The 14,630-nt window shown below is 38.2% G+C and overlaps 8 protein-coding genes across 8 annotated transcripts; 4 read left to right on the plus strand and 4 right to left on the minus strand.

The window, feature by feature from the left end:
* Window positions 1-516: 516 nt before the first annotated feature.
* On the plus strand, window positions 517-2,358 carry BDF20DRAFT_882724 (ornithine-oxo-acid transaminase). Its single transcript, XM_053081741.1, has 4 exons — window positions 517-621; window positions 692-1,270; window positions 1,390-1,790; window positions 1,902-2,358. The coding sequence occupies exons 1-4, from the start codon at window positions 566-568 to the stop codon at window positions 2,153-2,155; spliced, it is 1,290 nt and encodes a 429-aa protein (XP_052934165.1). The 5' UTR covers window positions 517-565; the 3' UTR covers window positions 2,156-2,358.
* Window positions 2,338-5,178, minus strand: BDF20DRAFT_882735 (DNA mismatch repair protein hexB). The gene is made up of 7 exons (XM_053081742.1): window positions 4,977-5,178; window positions 4,761-4,898; window positions 4,023-4,623; window positions 3,645-3,941; window positions 3,275-3,559; window positions 2,866-3,140; window positions 2,338-2,753 (listed from the first exon to the last, which is right to left on the minus strand). Exons 1-7 carry the CDS (start codon window positions 5,040-5,042, stop codon window positions 2,358-2,360), a joined length of 2,058 nt encoding a protein of 685 aa, XP_052934166.1. The 5' UTR covers window positions 5,043-5,178; the 3' UTR covers window positions 2,338-2,357.
* Window positions 5,179-5,390: 212 nt separating this feature from the next.
* On the minus strand, window positions 5,391-6,562 carry BDF20DRAFT_882744 (clathrin light chain). Its single transcript, XM_053081743.1, has 4 exons — window positions 6,055-6,562; window positions 5,931-5,977; window positions 5,701-5,853; window positions 5,391-5,633 (listed from the first exon to the last, which is right to left on the minus strand). The coding sequence occupies exons 1-4, from the start codon at window positions 6,415-6,417 to the stop codon at window positions 5,438-5,440; spliced, it is 759 nt and encodes a 252-aa protein (XP_052934167.1). The 5' UTR covers window positions 6,418-6,562; the 3' UTR covers window positions 5,391-5,437.
* A 369-nt stretch (window positions 6,563-6,931) lies between these two features.
* Window positions 6,932-8,024, plus strand: BDF20DRAFT_655924 (uncharacterized protein). Its single transcript, XM_053075959.1, has 3 exons — window positions 6,932-7,152; window positions 7,223-7,334; window positions 7,418-8,024. The coding sequence occupies exons 1-3, from the start codon at window positions 6,975-6,977 to the stop codon at window positions 7,635-7,637; spliced, it is 510 nt and encodes a 169-aa protein (XP_052934168.1). The 5' UTR covers window positions 6,932-6,974; the 3' UTR covers window positions 7,638-8,024.
* Window positions 8,025-8,112: 88 nt separating this feature from the next.
* Window positions 8,113-8,880, minus strand: BDF20DRAFT_656620 (uncharacterized protein). The gene has a single exon (XM_053075960.1). It carries the CDS (start codon window positions 8,753-8,755, stop codon window positions 8,588-8,590), a length of 168 nt encoding a protein of 55 aa, XP_052934169.1. The 5' UTR covers window positions 8,756-8,880; the 3' UTR covers window positions 8,113-8,587.
* Window positions 8,881-9,619: 739 nt separating this feature from the next.
* Window positions 9,620-10,692, plus strand: BDF20DRAFT_907083 (RER1 protein; the record flags this gene model as incomplete). The annotated part of the gene is made up of 5 exons (XM_053083342.1): window positions 9,620-9,694; window positions 9,846-9,967; window positions 10,123-10,124; window positions 10,210-10,375; window positions 10,485-10,692. The coding sequence occupies 5 exons, from the start codon at window positions 9,620-9,622 to the stop codon at window positions 10,690-10,692; spliced, it is 573 nt and encodes a 190-aa protein (XP_052934170.1).
* Window positions 10,693-10,853: 161 nt separating this feature from the next.
* BDF20DRAFT_837448 (NUDIX hydrolase domain-like protein) lies at window positions 10,854-12,175 on the plus strand (the record flags this gene model as incomplete). The annotated part of the gene is made up of 5 exons (XM_053079051.1): window positions 10,854-10,869; window positions 11,099-11,375; window positions 11,480-11,685; window positions 11,771-11,839; window positions 11,937-12,175. 5 exons carry the CDS (start codon window positions 10,854-10,856, stop codon window positions 12,173-12,175), a joined length of 807 nt encoding a protein of 268 aa, XP_052934171.1.
* A 934-nt stretch (window positions 12,176-13,109) lies between these two features.
* BDF20DRAFT_792486 (uncharacterized protein) lies at window positions 13,110-14,104 on the minus strand (the record flags this gene model as incomplete). Its single annotated transcript, XM_053076212.1, has 2 exons — window positions 13,110-13,489; window positions 13,600-14,104. Coding segments are annotated over 2 exons (885 nt in total), but the record flags the coding sequence as incomplete, so codon positions are not given.
* Window positions 14,105-14,630: the final 526 nt, after the last annotated feature.

A 14,630-nucleotide genomic window follows, 5' to 3' on the forward strand; every position in this document is an offset into this window, starting at 1 on the left:
TTTTTAGCTATCTTCATCGCATGGATCAACTTTTTGATAATTCAATACGGTTGAGAATCATCTCTGGAGCATAGGCCACCAAGTTTTTTGATCAAGTAGATGGTACAAAAGCACACATCACCGGTAACAGTCAAACAATTTCTCTATAATGCAGACAATCATTACAGTTGAGCTCGGTTTGTGATTGGGCCAATCATGACTGGCTGGAAGAAGAGACTCTGCTGTATGTTAGGTAAAAAGGAACATGGAGAGTACTTGTAACCAATAAAGTTAAAGTTGGCTAGTGAAGGGCTACAAGAAGGCAAAGACAACAGTTTGCTCAAAAATGGTAGGCTGGTGACTATCTTTCGTGGGAAACATGGCATTGTTGGGATCAGGGTAACATAAACGTATGACGTTACAAAGAAAAAGTGCAGAAAGACATTCAATAAGAATTAGGAGTAAGAAAGACTGCTTTAAAAAGAGAAAAGTATAAAGAAACTGTAAATTCTAACTTATCCTTTTCCTTTTGTTTCTCTTTTATCACGGCTAAATTTCCTAAAGTCATTATTATTGGTATAAAAAGATGTCTCTTTCCAGCAAAGAAGTTGTTCAGTTAGAGGACACTTATGGTGCTCACAAGTAAATGAATAGAGAAGCAAATAGGCAATTTATTGAAAGTTAGACAACTGACGATGAAAATCTTTACTAGCTATCATCCTCTTCCAGTCGTTTTTTCAGAGGCCCATGGTATCTGGGTAAAGGACCCTGAAGGTCGCAAATACATGGACTTTTTATCAGCTTACTCTGCTGTGAATCAAGGCCACTGTCACCCCAAAATTGTCAAAGCTCTTTGCGATCAAGCATCCAAACTCACCTTATCCTCACGCGCCTTTTACAACGATGTCTATGGTACCTACACCAAATACATGCATGAGTACTTTGGTTACGACATGGTGCTTCCTATGAACACGGGCGCTGAAGCAGTTGAGACAGCTATCAAATTGGCGCGTAAATGGGGTTATGAGAAAAAGCGAATCCCAGCAAATCAAGCCATTGTTTTGAGCTGTGAGAACAATTTCCACGGTCGTACAACAGGTGTCATTTCAATGAGCACTGACCCTGAATCTTACGGTGGATTTGGTCCGTATTTACCCTTGGTGGGTCCTCAGATTCCTGAAACAAACACATTGATTCGCTACAATAACCTTGAGGATTTGGAAAAAGTCTTGAACCAAGTGGGCGATCGTGTCGCTGGTTTTTTGGTTGAGCCTATTCAAGGTGAAGCTGGGTAAGTGGATTCACATTCAAACACACACACACATACACACAGAACGAAAGTGTGGATAAGGATTCATCTCATTGAAAGCGCTATGTTTCTCATATCCTTTTTTCTTTCGTGTTGGGTAGTATTATGGTGCCGGATAAGGGTTATTTAAAAAAGGCTTATGAGTTGTGTAAGAAACACAATGTCATTTTCATCGCTGATGAAATTCAAACGGGCCTTGGCCGTACCGGTAGAATGCTTTGTTCTGACCATGATGGTGTTCGTCCTGATGTTGTTCTTCTGGGTAAAGCGCTTTCAGGCGGTGTCTATCCAGTATCCGCAGTATTAGCCGATCGTGATATCATGTTATGCATCAAGCCAGGAGAACATGGCTCTACTTATGGCGGAAATCCCTTAGCTTGTGCCGTAGCCATGACCGCTTTAGATGTCATTAGAGAAGAGAATCTGGTTGAAAATGCAGAGAGATTGGGTCACATATTCAGAAAAGAACTGGAAGCCTTGAATTCGCCCATCATCCAAACTGGTAAGCGGGCATTTTTGCATAGTGTAGTCTCGTTCTATTGGTAATACTCACTGGTATCTCAACCTCCTTTTTTTTTAAAAAAAATAATAATAACGTTTTACGATATAAAAGTACGTGGAAGAGGCTTACTGAATGCCATTGTCATTGATAAATCGAAATCAGATAAATCCGCTTGGGATCTTTGCTTACTGTTGAAGGCTCGTGGTTTGTTGGCCAAACCTACTCATGAAAATATCATCCGTTTAGCTCCACCACTTTGTATAACATTGGAAGAATTGATGAAAGGCGTTCAAATCATTAAGGATGCCATTCAGGAGTTTATGACCATGAGGAAGGAAGATATTCCTAACGAACTTGGTGTTTAAAATAAAAAAGAAAAGAAAAAAAATATACCTAACGGAACCAAACCAAATGCACGCACACACTATGTAGACTCATACTACCTCTATAACAAGAATGATCTCAAACGTATTCTATTATATACAAGTCTTTACCATCTATTTGCATAAACAATAACTATTTGCTTCTTTTGTATCTTCCGGCCCCCTTTCTTTTTTTTTTTTTTTTTCAGCATCGTTCAAAGATCTTGTACAAATCAGCCAGATTAGCCAATGGTGTAACAAATTCTTTCAAAGAAGAGGGTGCTACGAAATGCGTCTTGAAGCAAGGAAAGATCAAGTGCTGCACTTTCCACAGGTAATCCTCTCTCTCTTCGGATCGAAGTGGAGGTTCAGCACTGTAAAATAAAGCTAGCTCTTTTGATAATGTGTAGAAGCATTGCTTTTCTGATTCCCAGTCTACTTCAGTACCCAACCTGAGCAAGAAGACGGGTAATTTATCCATAGAAGGAATATAATCACGAATGATCATCGGTAGCGCAAGCAAGTCTCCTTCTGCTGAAATCTCAAAAGAAAAGTATTCATGCAGCATCTCTGCACGTGCTATCAATGTAGTTGTGATGGACTGTTGCGCCCCGTAGATGAATATTGCGTATGGCAATACACACATTGAAAAGAAAAGAAAAGAAAAAGTTATTATTGTGGGGGCTGCCATGATCTGTCATTTTTGTTTGTACCTCTATTATCTCTTCGTTGCTGACCAGATTATCGGGTAAAGTGCCATTGTGCCGTTCAATGTCGAGCGCTACAGCGAGGTATTCGCGTATGGATACTGGCGTTGATAGTTTTAGTTGGCCCATATTGCAAAATTCATGTAATACTATCTGATATATCAACTCCTCACTGGCCACAGTGTAGTTGACAAGATATATACTTTGTTCATGTTGTATGAGTGCCAGCACATCGTCGACACAGCCTATAAATGTATGATTTGACAATATAGCAGTCAATTCTATAGGAAGAGGGGAAGCCGAAGTGGAGGCGGGACGAGAAGGTAAAGGAAAACGTCAGTTTTTTTTTGGTTTTTTTTTTTTTTAAATCCTTTCGTATAGGAACAGTCCATTAGCTGGCCAGCTGACAACTTACTTGCGTTTTCTTGCTTCTTTATCTCTTTCCGAAGATTTAAAACGCTAGTCAGTCGAACCTCGACACGTGTCTTTTTGATCACTTCGACTGAACAAGTGGTTGTCACAGATGCAACAGGAGGCTGTGAAGAATCCGTACTACTACTTTCAGCGTTTAAAGTCTCTGCAGCTCTAGCTGCATTTTCAGGATTATAAAGGAATGTATCAAGCGTTGTTACTCTACTATCTGTTCTAACATATTTGTATTCTGGAACGTTACTGGACCGTGTGGAAGAAGAACTTGGCTCTAAAACGTAGAGAAGCCGAGGTTTTTTTTTTTTTTTTAAGTTTTGCATTCATAGTGGAGTGTTGAAACCATGTTTGTTGTATACCTTCATCGTCAGCATCCGATGTTGGGTTGGATGCACCTGGCAACAGGGCTTGTGTATAAAAAGTCCTAGAACTATTTGCGCTTTCTAATGCTTGCTGAAATGTGTCACTTATGGCTTCTATGATTTTATCCTCGTACAAAAAGTGAACCTCCTTTTTAGTTGGATGGACGTTCACGTCTACATTCTTTGGATCGAGTTCCAAGCTTAGATAAATGAAGGGGTGCCCGCCCTTCGGTAGCAACGTTGAATAGATATTTTCAATGGCCCTTTTTATCGAAGAGCTTTCCACTGCACGATCTATGGGTGTCAATAGCGGATGTGTTAAGTCAGAACGAACTTTCTAACGCACACACTTGCTCACTTTTTCAATTTTTTTACGGTTAATGAATAGCAAAAATGTCATCTTCTTCACACTATAATTCGCATTCGAGACGTATCCATCGAGAGTGAAACCTAACTGATCAAACGTATTTTTCACAGGCAGCAATTCTGACGCTACAGAGCCATGCAGCAGACGAATGTTGTCCAAAATGCTTGCTCCATTCTTGGTCTGTATATCCGCCATGGTCGTTCCTTGTTTTCGGCAGGCAAAGCTGACACCTGCATTATGAATCGCGTACCGGCTTACAATATCCAAGATTCGATTATACTCATCACTGGGCGATTTCAGCGCTTTTCTTCTCGTAGGCACATTGAAAAATAAATCTTCTGCTGTTATTTGTGTACCGTTATTGCCTGCGCATGGTTTTGGGTCAGCACTCTGGCCCGGTTGTGCTGGGATGAGCTTCCCATCAGCATAAAGCGCGCGATAGGCACAGGGCGAATCCGCAGTTTTCGTAGTGATACTAATGTGGGCTACGTGCGATATACTTGCAAGCGCCTCTCCTCTAAATCCATGCGTCGCGATAGAGGAAAGGTCCTCGAATTTGCTTAATTTACTTGTAGTAAATCGTTCGCATACGATAGCCATATCCTCTTTCTGAAAGCGTAACGGAAATAAATGTCAATGTTTATGTAATGAGCTATTGGTGTATATGATTTGACTACATAACGGTATCTGTTTGTGTGTTGTGTGTGTGTGTGTCTGATACCGATATGCAAATTTGGATAGCTTACTCTTATACCGTGTCCATTATCTTGAATTTGTAATAATTTCAGTCCTCCATCTTTAATGAGGATCTGGATCTGAGTAGAACCTGCGTCTAAGGAATTCTCAATCAACTCTTTTAAAGCATTGGCGGGTCGTTGAATCACCTATCAAAGCAGATCGATCGTCTTGTGTCAAAATTCAAACGTACTAACACAAAGGCAATATTAGGCTCGATTCGTTACTTCGCCTGCAGCAATTCTGTTCACAACTGCCTGATCTAACTTTTTGATACTGGGTATAGTTGACATTGGAGCTCTCAAATGAATGGAACAAATCAAATTATGAAAAACGAATAAAAACAATGCATAACTACTACCATTGCTACTATTTTTGTCCGAAAGTTAATTATCCGCGCCTCTACAATTGATCAAATATTCTATTTTCTATACTCTATCAGCATTTCTATTGAAACGAACAAAAGCCCTAAGCAAATCTCATTCATCTATTAAGCAATGAATACAAACTCCATATCTCATTTATTCAAATACCCTTAAAAAAAAAAAAAGGAAGGGATCGATTTTCTGATAGAGATGCTATTTGACATTGTTAGGTGGGATGGAAAAGATATCATATATTTGCTTTAAAATAAAGCAAAAGGAGAAGAAAAAAAAAAAAAAAGAAAGAAGAGAGGGAGAGAACATTTCTAAGCTTGGACAATATTACCAGGTGCCTTAGTATCTCTTTTGAGTTCCATCATTAATTCCTTCATTCTACCAACATCATGAGTATGATAACCCGTCTTTGCATTTGTCAAATCGACTTCACGAGCAACACGTTCCCAAACATTAGCGGATGAAGAAACTTCATCACGCTTCTTATCGTTGGTATCCTCACGTTCTCTACGAGCAACATACATAAGAACCAAATATATCGTCCTACCCTGTAAGAAATCAAATTGACATTTACCTGTTCTCTTCGATTGCTTTTTGCTTCTTGTCGTTGTATTCTTCATAAAACTTATCAATGTCTTCGCGAGCTTGTTTGATGGTTTCTTCTCTCTTCTTTTCAGCTTCAGCATCGCGTTCAGCAATAAGCTCCTTTTGCTTTTCACGCCATTGACTGCAATAATAAAGCCAATCCTATTTTAGTTGTTTGGGGCCTATGGGTTTTGGGAAAATATTGTACTTTTATCTTACCGAACAACTTCAGGTTCTTCCTCTGGTAATAAAGCCTTTTGGAAAGCCTAACACACAATAAATGTTAGCAACAGATGTTATACGCCTTTTTTTTTTTTTTTTTGTTCTTTCTCTTTTTCAGTACTTGTGAGGTTTCCAGGTTCTCGGCTTCAGGGAATTGGCTGTCAAAAGAATTGTTGCCCACCAAGTTGGACTCCACTTGTTGAGGGACACTGCTGCTTGTTTGAGGAGAAGAAGTGGCATTATTGTCTAAAAGAGCAGGTGTATCGTTGAAGCTGCTGGGCGTCATGGGTTGAGCAGCTTCCATTGCAGGGACGGGTGATGTCACACTTAGAGATGGTGACAAGACGTTGTTGTTATTGTAGTTGGTAGTGTCATAGTTGCTACTGAAAAGGTCAGCATCTTCTCCTAAAGCAGCTCTTTCACGAGCAAGAAAATCGGCTGTAGGGTCTTCGGAAGGTGCGTTAAAGTCTCCAAAATCTGACATGAGGTTTTTTGTTGTGAATTAGTAGAATTAGGAAGGAGGATGAAAAGGTGAAATTGATAAAAACACGGCCACTCTGCGTTCAATCGATGGGAAAGAGTTGTAGGTGACGTTATTGGCTCATTTTTTGATACAGCGACAAAACACGCTTCTATGCAAAATTGGGTTTGTCGAACCCAGTTCGGATTTTTTTTTTTTATGAATGCATGCGAGTTTCCCAACTCGACACGTATAATGAGTTTCAGTAGCAGTGTCGAGTCGTTATTGTCTCTCTGTTTGTCATATTCAATTTTCAAGCAATTAGTCATTCTATTGAGTTCTTTTTCATCTTGATTATTTTTTCTAGAAAAGGAAAGATGATAAGCATGGAAACTAATGTCAACAACGTTTTTCTGTTGAATAAACAAGAAGGTTTATAAAAATAAACAAAGCGGGACGTTAAAATAGAAAAAAACCTTAGAAAATGCACAAGTATAAATGTGTGGGCATTGATCAAAGCTTCATTATAGATTCGACACAATAATACGCTTTCTCTTTATTTTAAATATATACCGTTCACCATGATGAAATCCTACACTGTCTTTTGTCTCACTGCCGTTTTGGTCATGGCTCAAGTATCGATGGCTGCTGTTTTCTCTCAGCTACAATTTATCAAAATCAAGACTCCTCAGGAAGGTCAAACCGTAAGGCCTGGTGAAACTCTCAATATCGAATATGAAGTTCAGCCTATTATTTTCAGTACGTATTTTATACCATAAGCGCATCTTATCATTCAGTGAACTGTACTTACATGTACATTTTGAAATAGAACAAGTCTCCAAAGGCTATACAAAGTCTTTAGATATCACTTTCCATAGACATGTAAACAGCACTACGGGTGGCCCACAAATGTTGGAAGTACAACCTATTTGTTCTAGATGGTAAGATAGAAACCCTTCTGCCTCTCATAATGGCACATGTGCATCCAGTAAACCAACTCACTTTCTTATGTTGCTAATAACAGTAAGATTAGTATCGAAGGTGTACAAGTGCCTGAAACCCATTTCGCTACCTATACTGAAAGTTGGACTGTTCCCGAAAATCTTCCTACTGGTCCTTATGCCTTTGACTTCTCTGAACTTGTCCAACTTCGTCGTGGTGAAATGTCTGCCTCTCAGACCGTTGTGGTGAATGTTGCTGGCAAAGATGATAAAGATGATGAAAATGATGACGATGACGAGTAAATACTAGACTTTTTCTTCGTTATTATTATTATTATTATATCTTTTTCTACGTTCATGAAGCGTTGAGAATCTCTTAGTTGCCCGCCAGCAAGACTATATTCGATCACCCTTACTCTTCTACTATTTTTGTCTTGAATGGTTTGTCTTTCTTCACCCACAGCACTCGCTTATATGATGTACTTATCAAAAGACTACACTTAATACTCTTTCCTTACTTTTCGGCCCATTATCTATTTTGTACAGCGTAATTTTTTATCTATCACCTTGTAAAGAAGGTATCACATCCATTATCGGTTAATAAACTGTAACATAAAATATCGATCTCATTACAATGATAACGGTTTGGGAAAGGGAGACATATATACTCAATTTTTGATCACTTTTTGAGGCATTGAAGATAGGAAGCTTACTGTCCCTCTCGCTTGAATTAGTTAATGACCCATCAAAGAATCAAATACGCAAAATGACTGCAACATACTTCATTGCATGCCTCAACGAGAGTCATCAGTATTTTTTTCTTTTTTCATCTTTCCTTTCTTCTTTTTTTAAACCATTCTGCTCAACCCAAACCATTGCGAATGCATCCTGAACAATACTGGGGCAAAACTTTGTGTATTTCCGTTGTCTTTACATGTCTGTTACAGGTTGATAGGTACCTTGAAATTAGAATAAGAAGTTTATTGGTAGAGTCCAAGATTCTCTAAATTGAAACTATAAAATCTTTTTCTCTGGCAACGTTGTGAATAAAAAAAAAGAACGAAAAAGTTTTCGAATATCGAATTTGAACAAGATGATACGAGTTGTGTGCAAGACTATAATTTTTTTTCAATCGATTTTGTCCATCTAATTTGAGCTGACGCTTTTTTTTTTTTTTTTGATGTATAGATTATGTGAGGCGGTTTTTAACAATTTTTGCTGTAGCGGTTGTATAGATCCATGTGATAAAAATCTTATTGCTTGCTGGCTTCGAGTTTGGCGTAATAAGCATCGCGACGTTGGGCTTGAGGGATGTGATAAAGGTTCCACCAAGCAGCACCACCAGCGCCACCAAGGGCAAGAGCGATAGAGATGTCTTTGATAATTTGTTTACGGAATTTACCAGCGATAGGAGCAATCATGTTATTGTTATGTATGATAGTCAAGAAAAAAGAGAAGGGAGAAAGGTAGTGGTTGAGGTAATGAATAACTGAGAACAAAGAGAAAAAAAAAAAGACAAAAAAATAGTCGAGTGTGGAGAAACAAATAACAGCTCATCCACAGTCCAGGGCAGCACAAAAATACCGGTTTGGGCTTACGTCATTCAGTTTTCAGAATATGGGGGATTGGCCCATTCGACATTTTCACGGCTGCTTTATTCTGAAGACACTATTTAAAATACCAAACAACTACTCTTTGAAACTGAGGCCTTCAATTGAAAGGAATTAGGGCAATGATGAAGAAGAAACAAGCACGTAGCATTCTTCGTAAAATCATCATACATTCACTCTAATTTTAACATTGTTACCAATAATCTAATTGCTTGAAGCAAATGACACTAGCCTAATGTTGCAGCGCTCAATAGATATTAGGGTGATCACTTGCCACCTCGAAATGGACGATTGTAACTCTAAGCAGTTCAAAAGATTGCGTTGCAAAATGTCTAATACAAATACTTTTAGAGAGTTCCACTGCTTTCGTATCTATCAGTAGTCTAGCCTATGTAATTGCTACTGCAGGCATAGATTTAAAAGAGAAGTCCTTTTTTATCAACGCATTGAAATTATGCATGCTGCTTTTGAGCGCTTTTTCAGGCATGGGAAACATAAGATATATTGGCAGCGACAGCTTATTCATTCAATGTGTTCATCAAGAACTGTATCCAAATTTTCCGGTTCATTAATTTTTATGGTTCAATTTTGATATTTCCTGCATTTTTTTTTTTTTTTCTTGCTTTTCTCTTTCACTTCTTTCCTGAACAAACGCAAAAAAAAAAGTTGCTGGAAATGAATGACCTTTTAAGTGAACCAAGCGAAGGAGCAACTTCTAGTTTATTAGCACAAAAGTCAAACCTAGAAAGAGTAAAGTATCCAATTCTCGAAGCAAAGAAAAGCAAGGAAACTGTACATCGTTAGTTGTGATCGACATTCTCTTTTGTGTTTTTCGATCGAGGTACAGCCTCTTTTGTGTCCGCTATTGACGAGGCCTTTGACCATCTCTATTATTGTTTAGCGCTTCCAAGTAGTATTAGACCAAGTAACACCTTATACACCTCAACGATGGACTGGAACTGTGATAGTACTAGTATTATTTATGGCTCGTGTCATTTTGGCAGAAGGATGGTATATCATTGCGTAAGTTGACGTTTTCAGAGTGATTATACAAACTGGCATTGAGGCAAGCGAAGCAAAAAAAAGCTTATTCTTTCATTTCTTTTACTTGTCATCTAGTTATGCATTAGGTAAAAAGACGAATAGAGATTATATTTGCTTTGGTTGAAAAAGAAAAGCGGTTCAGGAAAAGGGATTAGTGTGCGCTTGTTACAGATGATGATGAGTGACTCAACTGCGCTTTTATAATTGTCGACCTAATGTAGGCATTTACATGTTGAATTTATTTTTGGCATTCTTGACACCCAAGTTTGATCCCTCTATTGAGTTGGATGCTCAAGCGAGCGAAATGGAAGAAGGACCCACTCTTCCTACGAAGAACGACGAAGAATTCAAACCTTTTATCCGTAGACTTCCTGAATTCAAGTTTTGGTAGAGTTTTTTTATTTTCTATTTATTTTATTTATTTTTTAGCCAAAAAAACAGGAGATAGACTAACACGATACCTTTGATTCCCAAACACATCTCTCGCCCCTCATAGGTACTCTGTTACTAAGGCTGCAGTTATCTCGCTGGTTTGTTCTTTTATTCCATTCTTTGATATTCCTGTCTACTGGCCCATCCTATTGATGTATTTCATCATTTTATTCGGTTTAACCATGCGAAGACAGATCAGCCATATGGTAAAATACAGGTATATTCCGTTCGATTGGGGAAAGAAGCATTATAATAACACAAGAAGAGTTTAGACAAAGGCACATTTCATCCATCATTTACAATCGATATAATCTTTCCCACCATATATCACATTATTTACATTGTTACAGATTAAAAAATTGTAGATACAAATAGACTTCCTGTGCTTTCCAACCTAGTAACACTAAAATAAGAAAATTTAGCATAGTGGCACATGACAATGCACGAAGGTGAAAGCAGTGAATTTCTTCAAAAAAAAAAGCAATAATTTTTCTTCACCCTTTTTTTATTGCTTTAACTTGTACCTTTTTTGTTTTGTTTCTGTGGGTGATAATGTCAAAACAAGGTACATAGCTATGCAGATGAAAAAGATAAAAAAATATTCTTGTTTCTTGCCCATTAGGTCGTAGTAGAAAGGTGGCATAGATAACTCATGTTGGTGCTATGCTTTACTGATAGAGTTAAAATTGATCATTCAGAAATGTCTAAATACTGGTATTGATCACCATACCACAGTACCAACACAGAGACCGGCCAAGGAGGTGAGAACAGCTTGTGTAGCTGTCATTATTCGCTGGAAAACCGCTCATGCAAGAAATGACACACAACCACGACATCAGCAAAATAAGAGCCATGACTTTCAGCTGGACGAGTTTTTTGACCTACCTTGGATAAAACAAGGTCAAGGACAAGCTGAGATGTTATTCATACAACGAGCTTCTCAATCAGGAGACCTGTAGGTGGAAAGAGAGTTCACACAAACAAACACAGAGAGGAGCGTTTTGCTAATGAAAGCTACTAAAACATCTTTACACGACACTTCCATGGGACGAAATGTAGGTGGTCAGGACATATCGCATTCCCTGGGGGTAAAAATGAACCGACAGATAGAACAGTCTTGGATACTATTGTTCGGGAAACCAGAGAAGAAATAGGAGTGGATCTGAGCTCAACGAACGACTTTGCCTTTGTTGGCACTCTCCCTGCCAAAAAAATCAAGTACAATACGATCCAAAAGAAACTGGACATGACTTTGATACCATTCGGTAGAAAACACCATGATAAAATTCAATGAGGGGGCAATTCAAAGTGTAGGACATTAATTTGCTTTGTTGGACTTTCATCTTATAGTCTTTTTACAATTGACGCCCGTGACGCCTAAATTAATGCTACAAAAAACTGAAGTAGCAAATACTTACTGTGAGATTATCACCCGAAAAGACACTATTGCAGGTTGAGAGATAGATGACTGATACATCGTCATTTATTGCCTTCAAATCATCCTACAAAACAATAGGGGTACCTATTACTTATTTATCAAGCAATCCTTTGGTGCCCTATAATCCTATCACCAATACAAGCGCAAAAAACCAGGACAATTTAGATGCCATCTCACTACTAAACAATAACGATAGCCCTTATCTATGGGGAATGACATTGCGAATTGTTCAAGAAGTCCTGGGTTTGCCCATATCACCACCGCCGGTGTTCACTGCCGAAAGGATTGAGACTTATCGAGTCGCTTCCAAGATTTAAATTAATTAAAACTTATACGGGGTTGAAAAAGTTCAGCGTTGGAAATCGTACAGAATGTGCTGAAACAACACCCTCTCCGTCACCTTTATTTATTCCTACTCATTTCAATGGTTGTAGTTGACAAAATAAAAGTTCCGAAAATAAAATCAAACCCAAACGACAAGGTTACTTATTTATTGGGATTCAAACCTATCGGCAAAGCGAATAATGACTATTAGGAATAAAGAAGGATTAGTTACTATTATTATAGGTAGAAAGGGCATTAAAGTATGTCTATGTAAATTAGGATTAGTAGATAAGTAAAGAGTATGATGCAGTATTAAGAAAAAAAAAAAAACAAAGCAAAATTAGGTACAAATAAGTGGTATGGTGAAATTAATTAAGTAGTCTATGTATAGGTGGTACTTTTTTCAAAAAAAGGCAAAATTATTAAGAGAACGTGGTTTTGCTGAGTATCCGTTGTTGTCTATTAAACAGCGCTGGTAATGGTAGTGGAAATTGCATAGAAAAACGGGAAGTTCTACGCAAAATATTTCATTTCGTGATGAGGAAAGACCTCAGAATGCGGAGTCAAAGGTGAAGGTGGGCCTGAACAAGTGGGCGAAGTGGCTGTTGAAGTTAAAGACGACATAGTATCCGGCGAAGTGCTACTGTCTGCATGGCTGCTTGTGCAAGTATCGATATACATCGGTTGTTTCAACTTTTCATTGGCAGATTGCAAAGTAACTGCTGTCATATCGTCCACAGTGGATGTCGAAGTCAATGCTGGAGAAGCCGTGGTATCGTTATTGATATGCTCGTAGAGTAACATCTGAGTATCAGATGTTTCCACGTCGTTCTCTCTAACCAAACGAAGCTTTTCTACAAACTTTTCCATTTCAATAGATCGAATAAAATTACCGATAGTGCACTTCACAGGTAATTTTGTGTCAATATAATCCAGACGGGTGGTGCATCCCTTACGAATAGTAGGCAATTGGTGACGGAAAGCGAAAAAGGCCAACGTGGCATAAATAGATCCACCGACAAGATCAATTAAATAATGGTGAGTCAAGTACATAGTGGCAAACCACATCCACATCACATGAAAAGCGCAGTAAAAACGGGCTTTGGGGCATAACCATGCCAAGAAAAGCATTTCAATGGTAGCACAACCCGAATGCAGGGAAGGGAAGGCACCAAAAACCAAAGGAGAGTTGCCAAAAGTGGAGCCGTAAAGATTTAAGCCTAAAATATCATCAATACGGGCCAAGCCGCCTGGTTGTCCATGAATAGAGTAGTCAGCAGGAGCGGAACCATAAGTGAGTTCGTACCCTATTAACCAATCAAACAAAAAAGGCCCAAAAAATTTTCAACATGATAGGTCAGCATTTATCGCTTGTCAATACTCTGATCCGATAACTCCATAACTGCTACAAACTTACATGGTGGAGAGGTTGGGAAGATCAATTGCGTTAAAACACCTGCTAAATTCATATAACCAAAAGCTTGACCGAATACGGCCAAGGTACCAGGTGGCCCAAAAATAAAAAGGGCCAATGAAAAAGCAAACGGAAAAGCAAAATGAATCACACCATAAGGGATCCAAGCAATGATATCTAAAACAGGATGTGTGTGTTGCGAGATGATCTCTGAGAGATTAGCGCCATAAATGATACGCTCAAGAGTAGGTAAAATGTTGACAAAGATGTGTTGAGGTTTTTTATCGTTGGGAATAAATTGTACAGCATAAAAGGTGATAAGCCAAGTAAAGACAACCATGGCAGGCACTGTGAATCGTCTAATATAGGGTATCCAAGGTGATGAAGCGAGTAAGACAGCAATGATAATGCGTGCCCATAGAGGTGGAAATTCGATAAAGACAAGATCCATTATCATAAGTGCTGCAAAAAATGGGTATTGTAGCCAACTCCATTTGAAAGAACTCAATCTGCCAGGTCTACGTAATGATAAAAGCATTTATCGGTGTGCTTAGTTGATCTGTTGATATGAGATTAATATGGTAATAGTAAGAGTAATAGTATAGAATATAGCTGTAATAGTGACAGATGATATCAACTAGTTGGGTTAATCTCAAATTATGTAATATTAAGTAGTAGTAAAGAGTAAAATATTGAAAAAAAAAAAAGAAAGAAAAATCAAGGGCCAGAAAATAACCAAGAATTTTATATCAGAAACAGAAAAAACGCTTTGTAATCGTTTGCAATATCATCTTATTTTTTTTGAATCCATATCAACCAGATATGTCAAATTTTTTTTTTCTATTTCTTTTTTTTTTTTTTTTTCTTTTTTCGTACACAGGTGAAATCTGCCTATATTCTGACGCAAGGATTATCATTTTACCGAATTCAGAAAAGCGGACTTCATCATATTGACACAAACTGTCGTATAACCATCATTTTCTTTTTTCTGCAGGATCCACTGTCGCTGTGCTGTTTCTGCGTTTTCAATATTT

This window comes from Mycotypha africana (assembly GCF_025528875.1).
Source record: "Mycotypha africana strain NRRL 2978 chromosome Unknown BDF20scaffold_8, whole genome shotgun sequence".
Classification (NCBI taxonomy): domain Eukaryota; kingdom Fungi; phylum Mucoromycota; class Mucoromycetes; order Mucorales; family Mycotyphaceae; genus Mycotypha; species Mycotypha africana.

Bases quoted from the DNA above. Each gene is read 5' to 3' on its own strand.
- BDF20DRAFT_656620 (XM_053075960.1), bottom strand. From the start codon at position 8,755: ATGATTGCTCCTATCGCTGGTAAATTCCGTAAACAAATTATCAAAGAC.
- BDF20DRAFT_655924 (XM_053075959.1), top strand. From the start codon at position 6,975: ATGATGAAATCCTACACTGTCTTTTGTCTCACTGCCGTTTTGGTCATG. The intron at 7,153-7,222 runs GTACGTATTTTA...ATTTTGAAATAG, and splicing joins AGTTCAGCCTATTATTTTCA to AACAAGTCTCCAAAGGCTAT. The intron at 7,335-7,417 runs GTAAGATAGAAA...TGCTAATAACAG, and splicing joins CAACCTATTTGTTCTAGATG to TAAGATTAGTATCGAAGGTG.
- BDF20DRAFT_882724 (XM_053081741.1), top strand. From the start codon at position 566: ATGTCTCTTTCCAGCAAAGAAGTTGTTCAGTTAGAGGACACTTATGGT. The intron at 622-691 runs GTAAATGAATAG...AATCTTTACTAG, and splicing joins GACACTTATGGTGCTCACAA to CTATCATCCTCTTCCAGTCG. The intron at 1,271-1,389 runs GTAAGTGGATTC...CGTGTTGGGTAG, and splicing joins CCTATTCAAGGTGAAGCTGG to TATTATGGTGCCGGATAAGG.
- BDF20DRAFT_882744 (XM_053081743.1), bottom strand. From the start codon at position 6,417: ATGTCAGATTTTGGAGACTTTAACGCACCTTCCGAAGACCCTACAGCC. The intron at 5,978-6,054 runs GTACTGAAAAAG...ATTGTGTGTTAG, and splicing joins AGAACCTGGAAACCTCACAA to GCTTTCCAAAAGGCTTTATT. The intron at 5,854-5,930 runs GTAAGATAAAAG...TTATTATTGCAG, and splicing joins GAAGAACCTGAAGTTGTTCG to TCAATGGCGTGAAAAGCAAA.
- BDF20DRAFT_882735 (XM_053081742.1), bottom strand. From the start codon at position 5,042: ATGTCAACTATACCCAGTATCAAAAAGTTAGATCAGGCAGTTGTGAAC. The intron at 4,899-4,976 runs GTAACGAATCGA...CTGCTTTGATAG, and splicing joins ACAGAATTGCTGCAGGCGAA to GTGATTCAACGACCCGCCAA. The intron at 4,624-4,760 runs GTAAGCTATCCA...TTACGCTTTCAG, and splicing joins ATAATGGACACGGTATAAGA to AAAGAGGATATGGCTATCGT.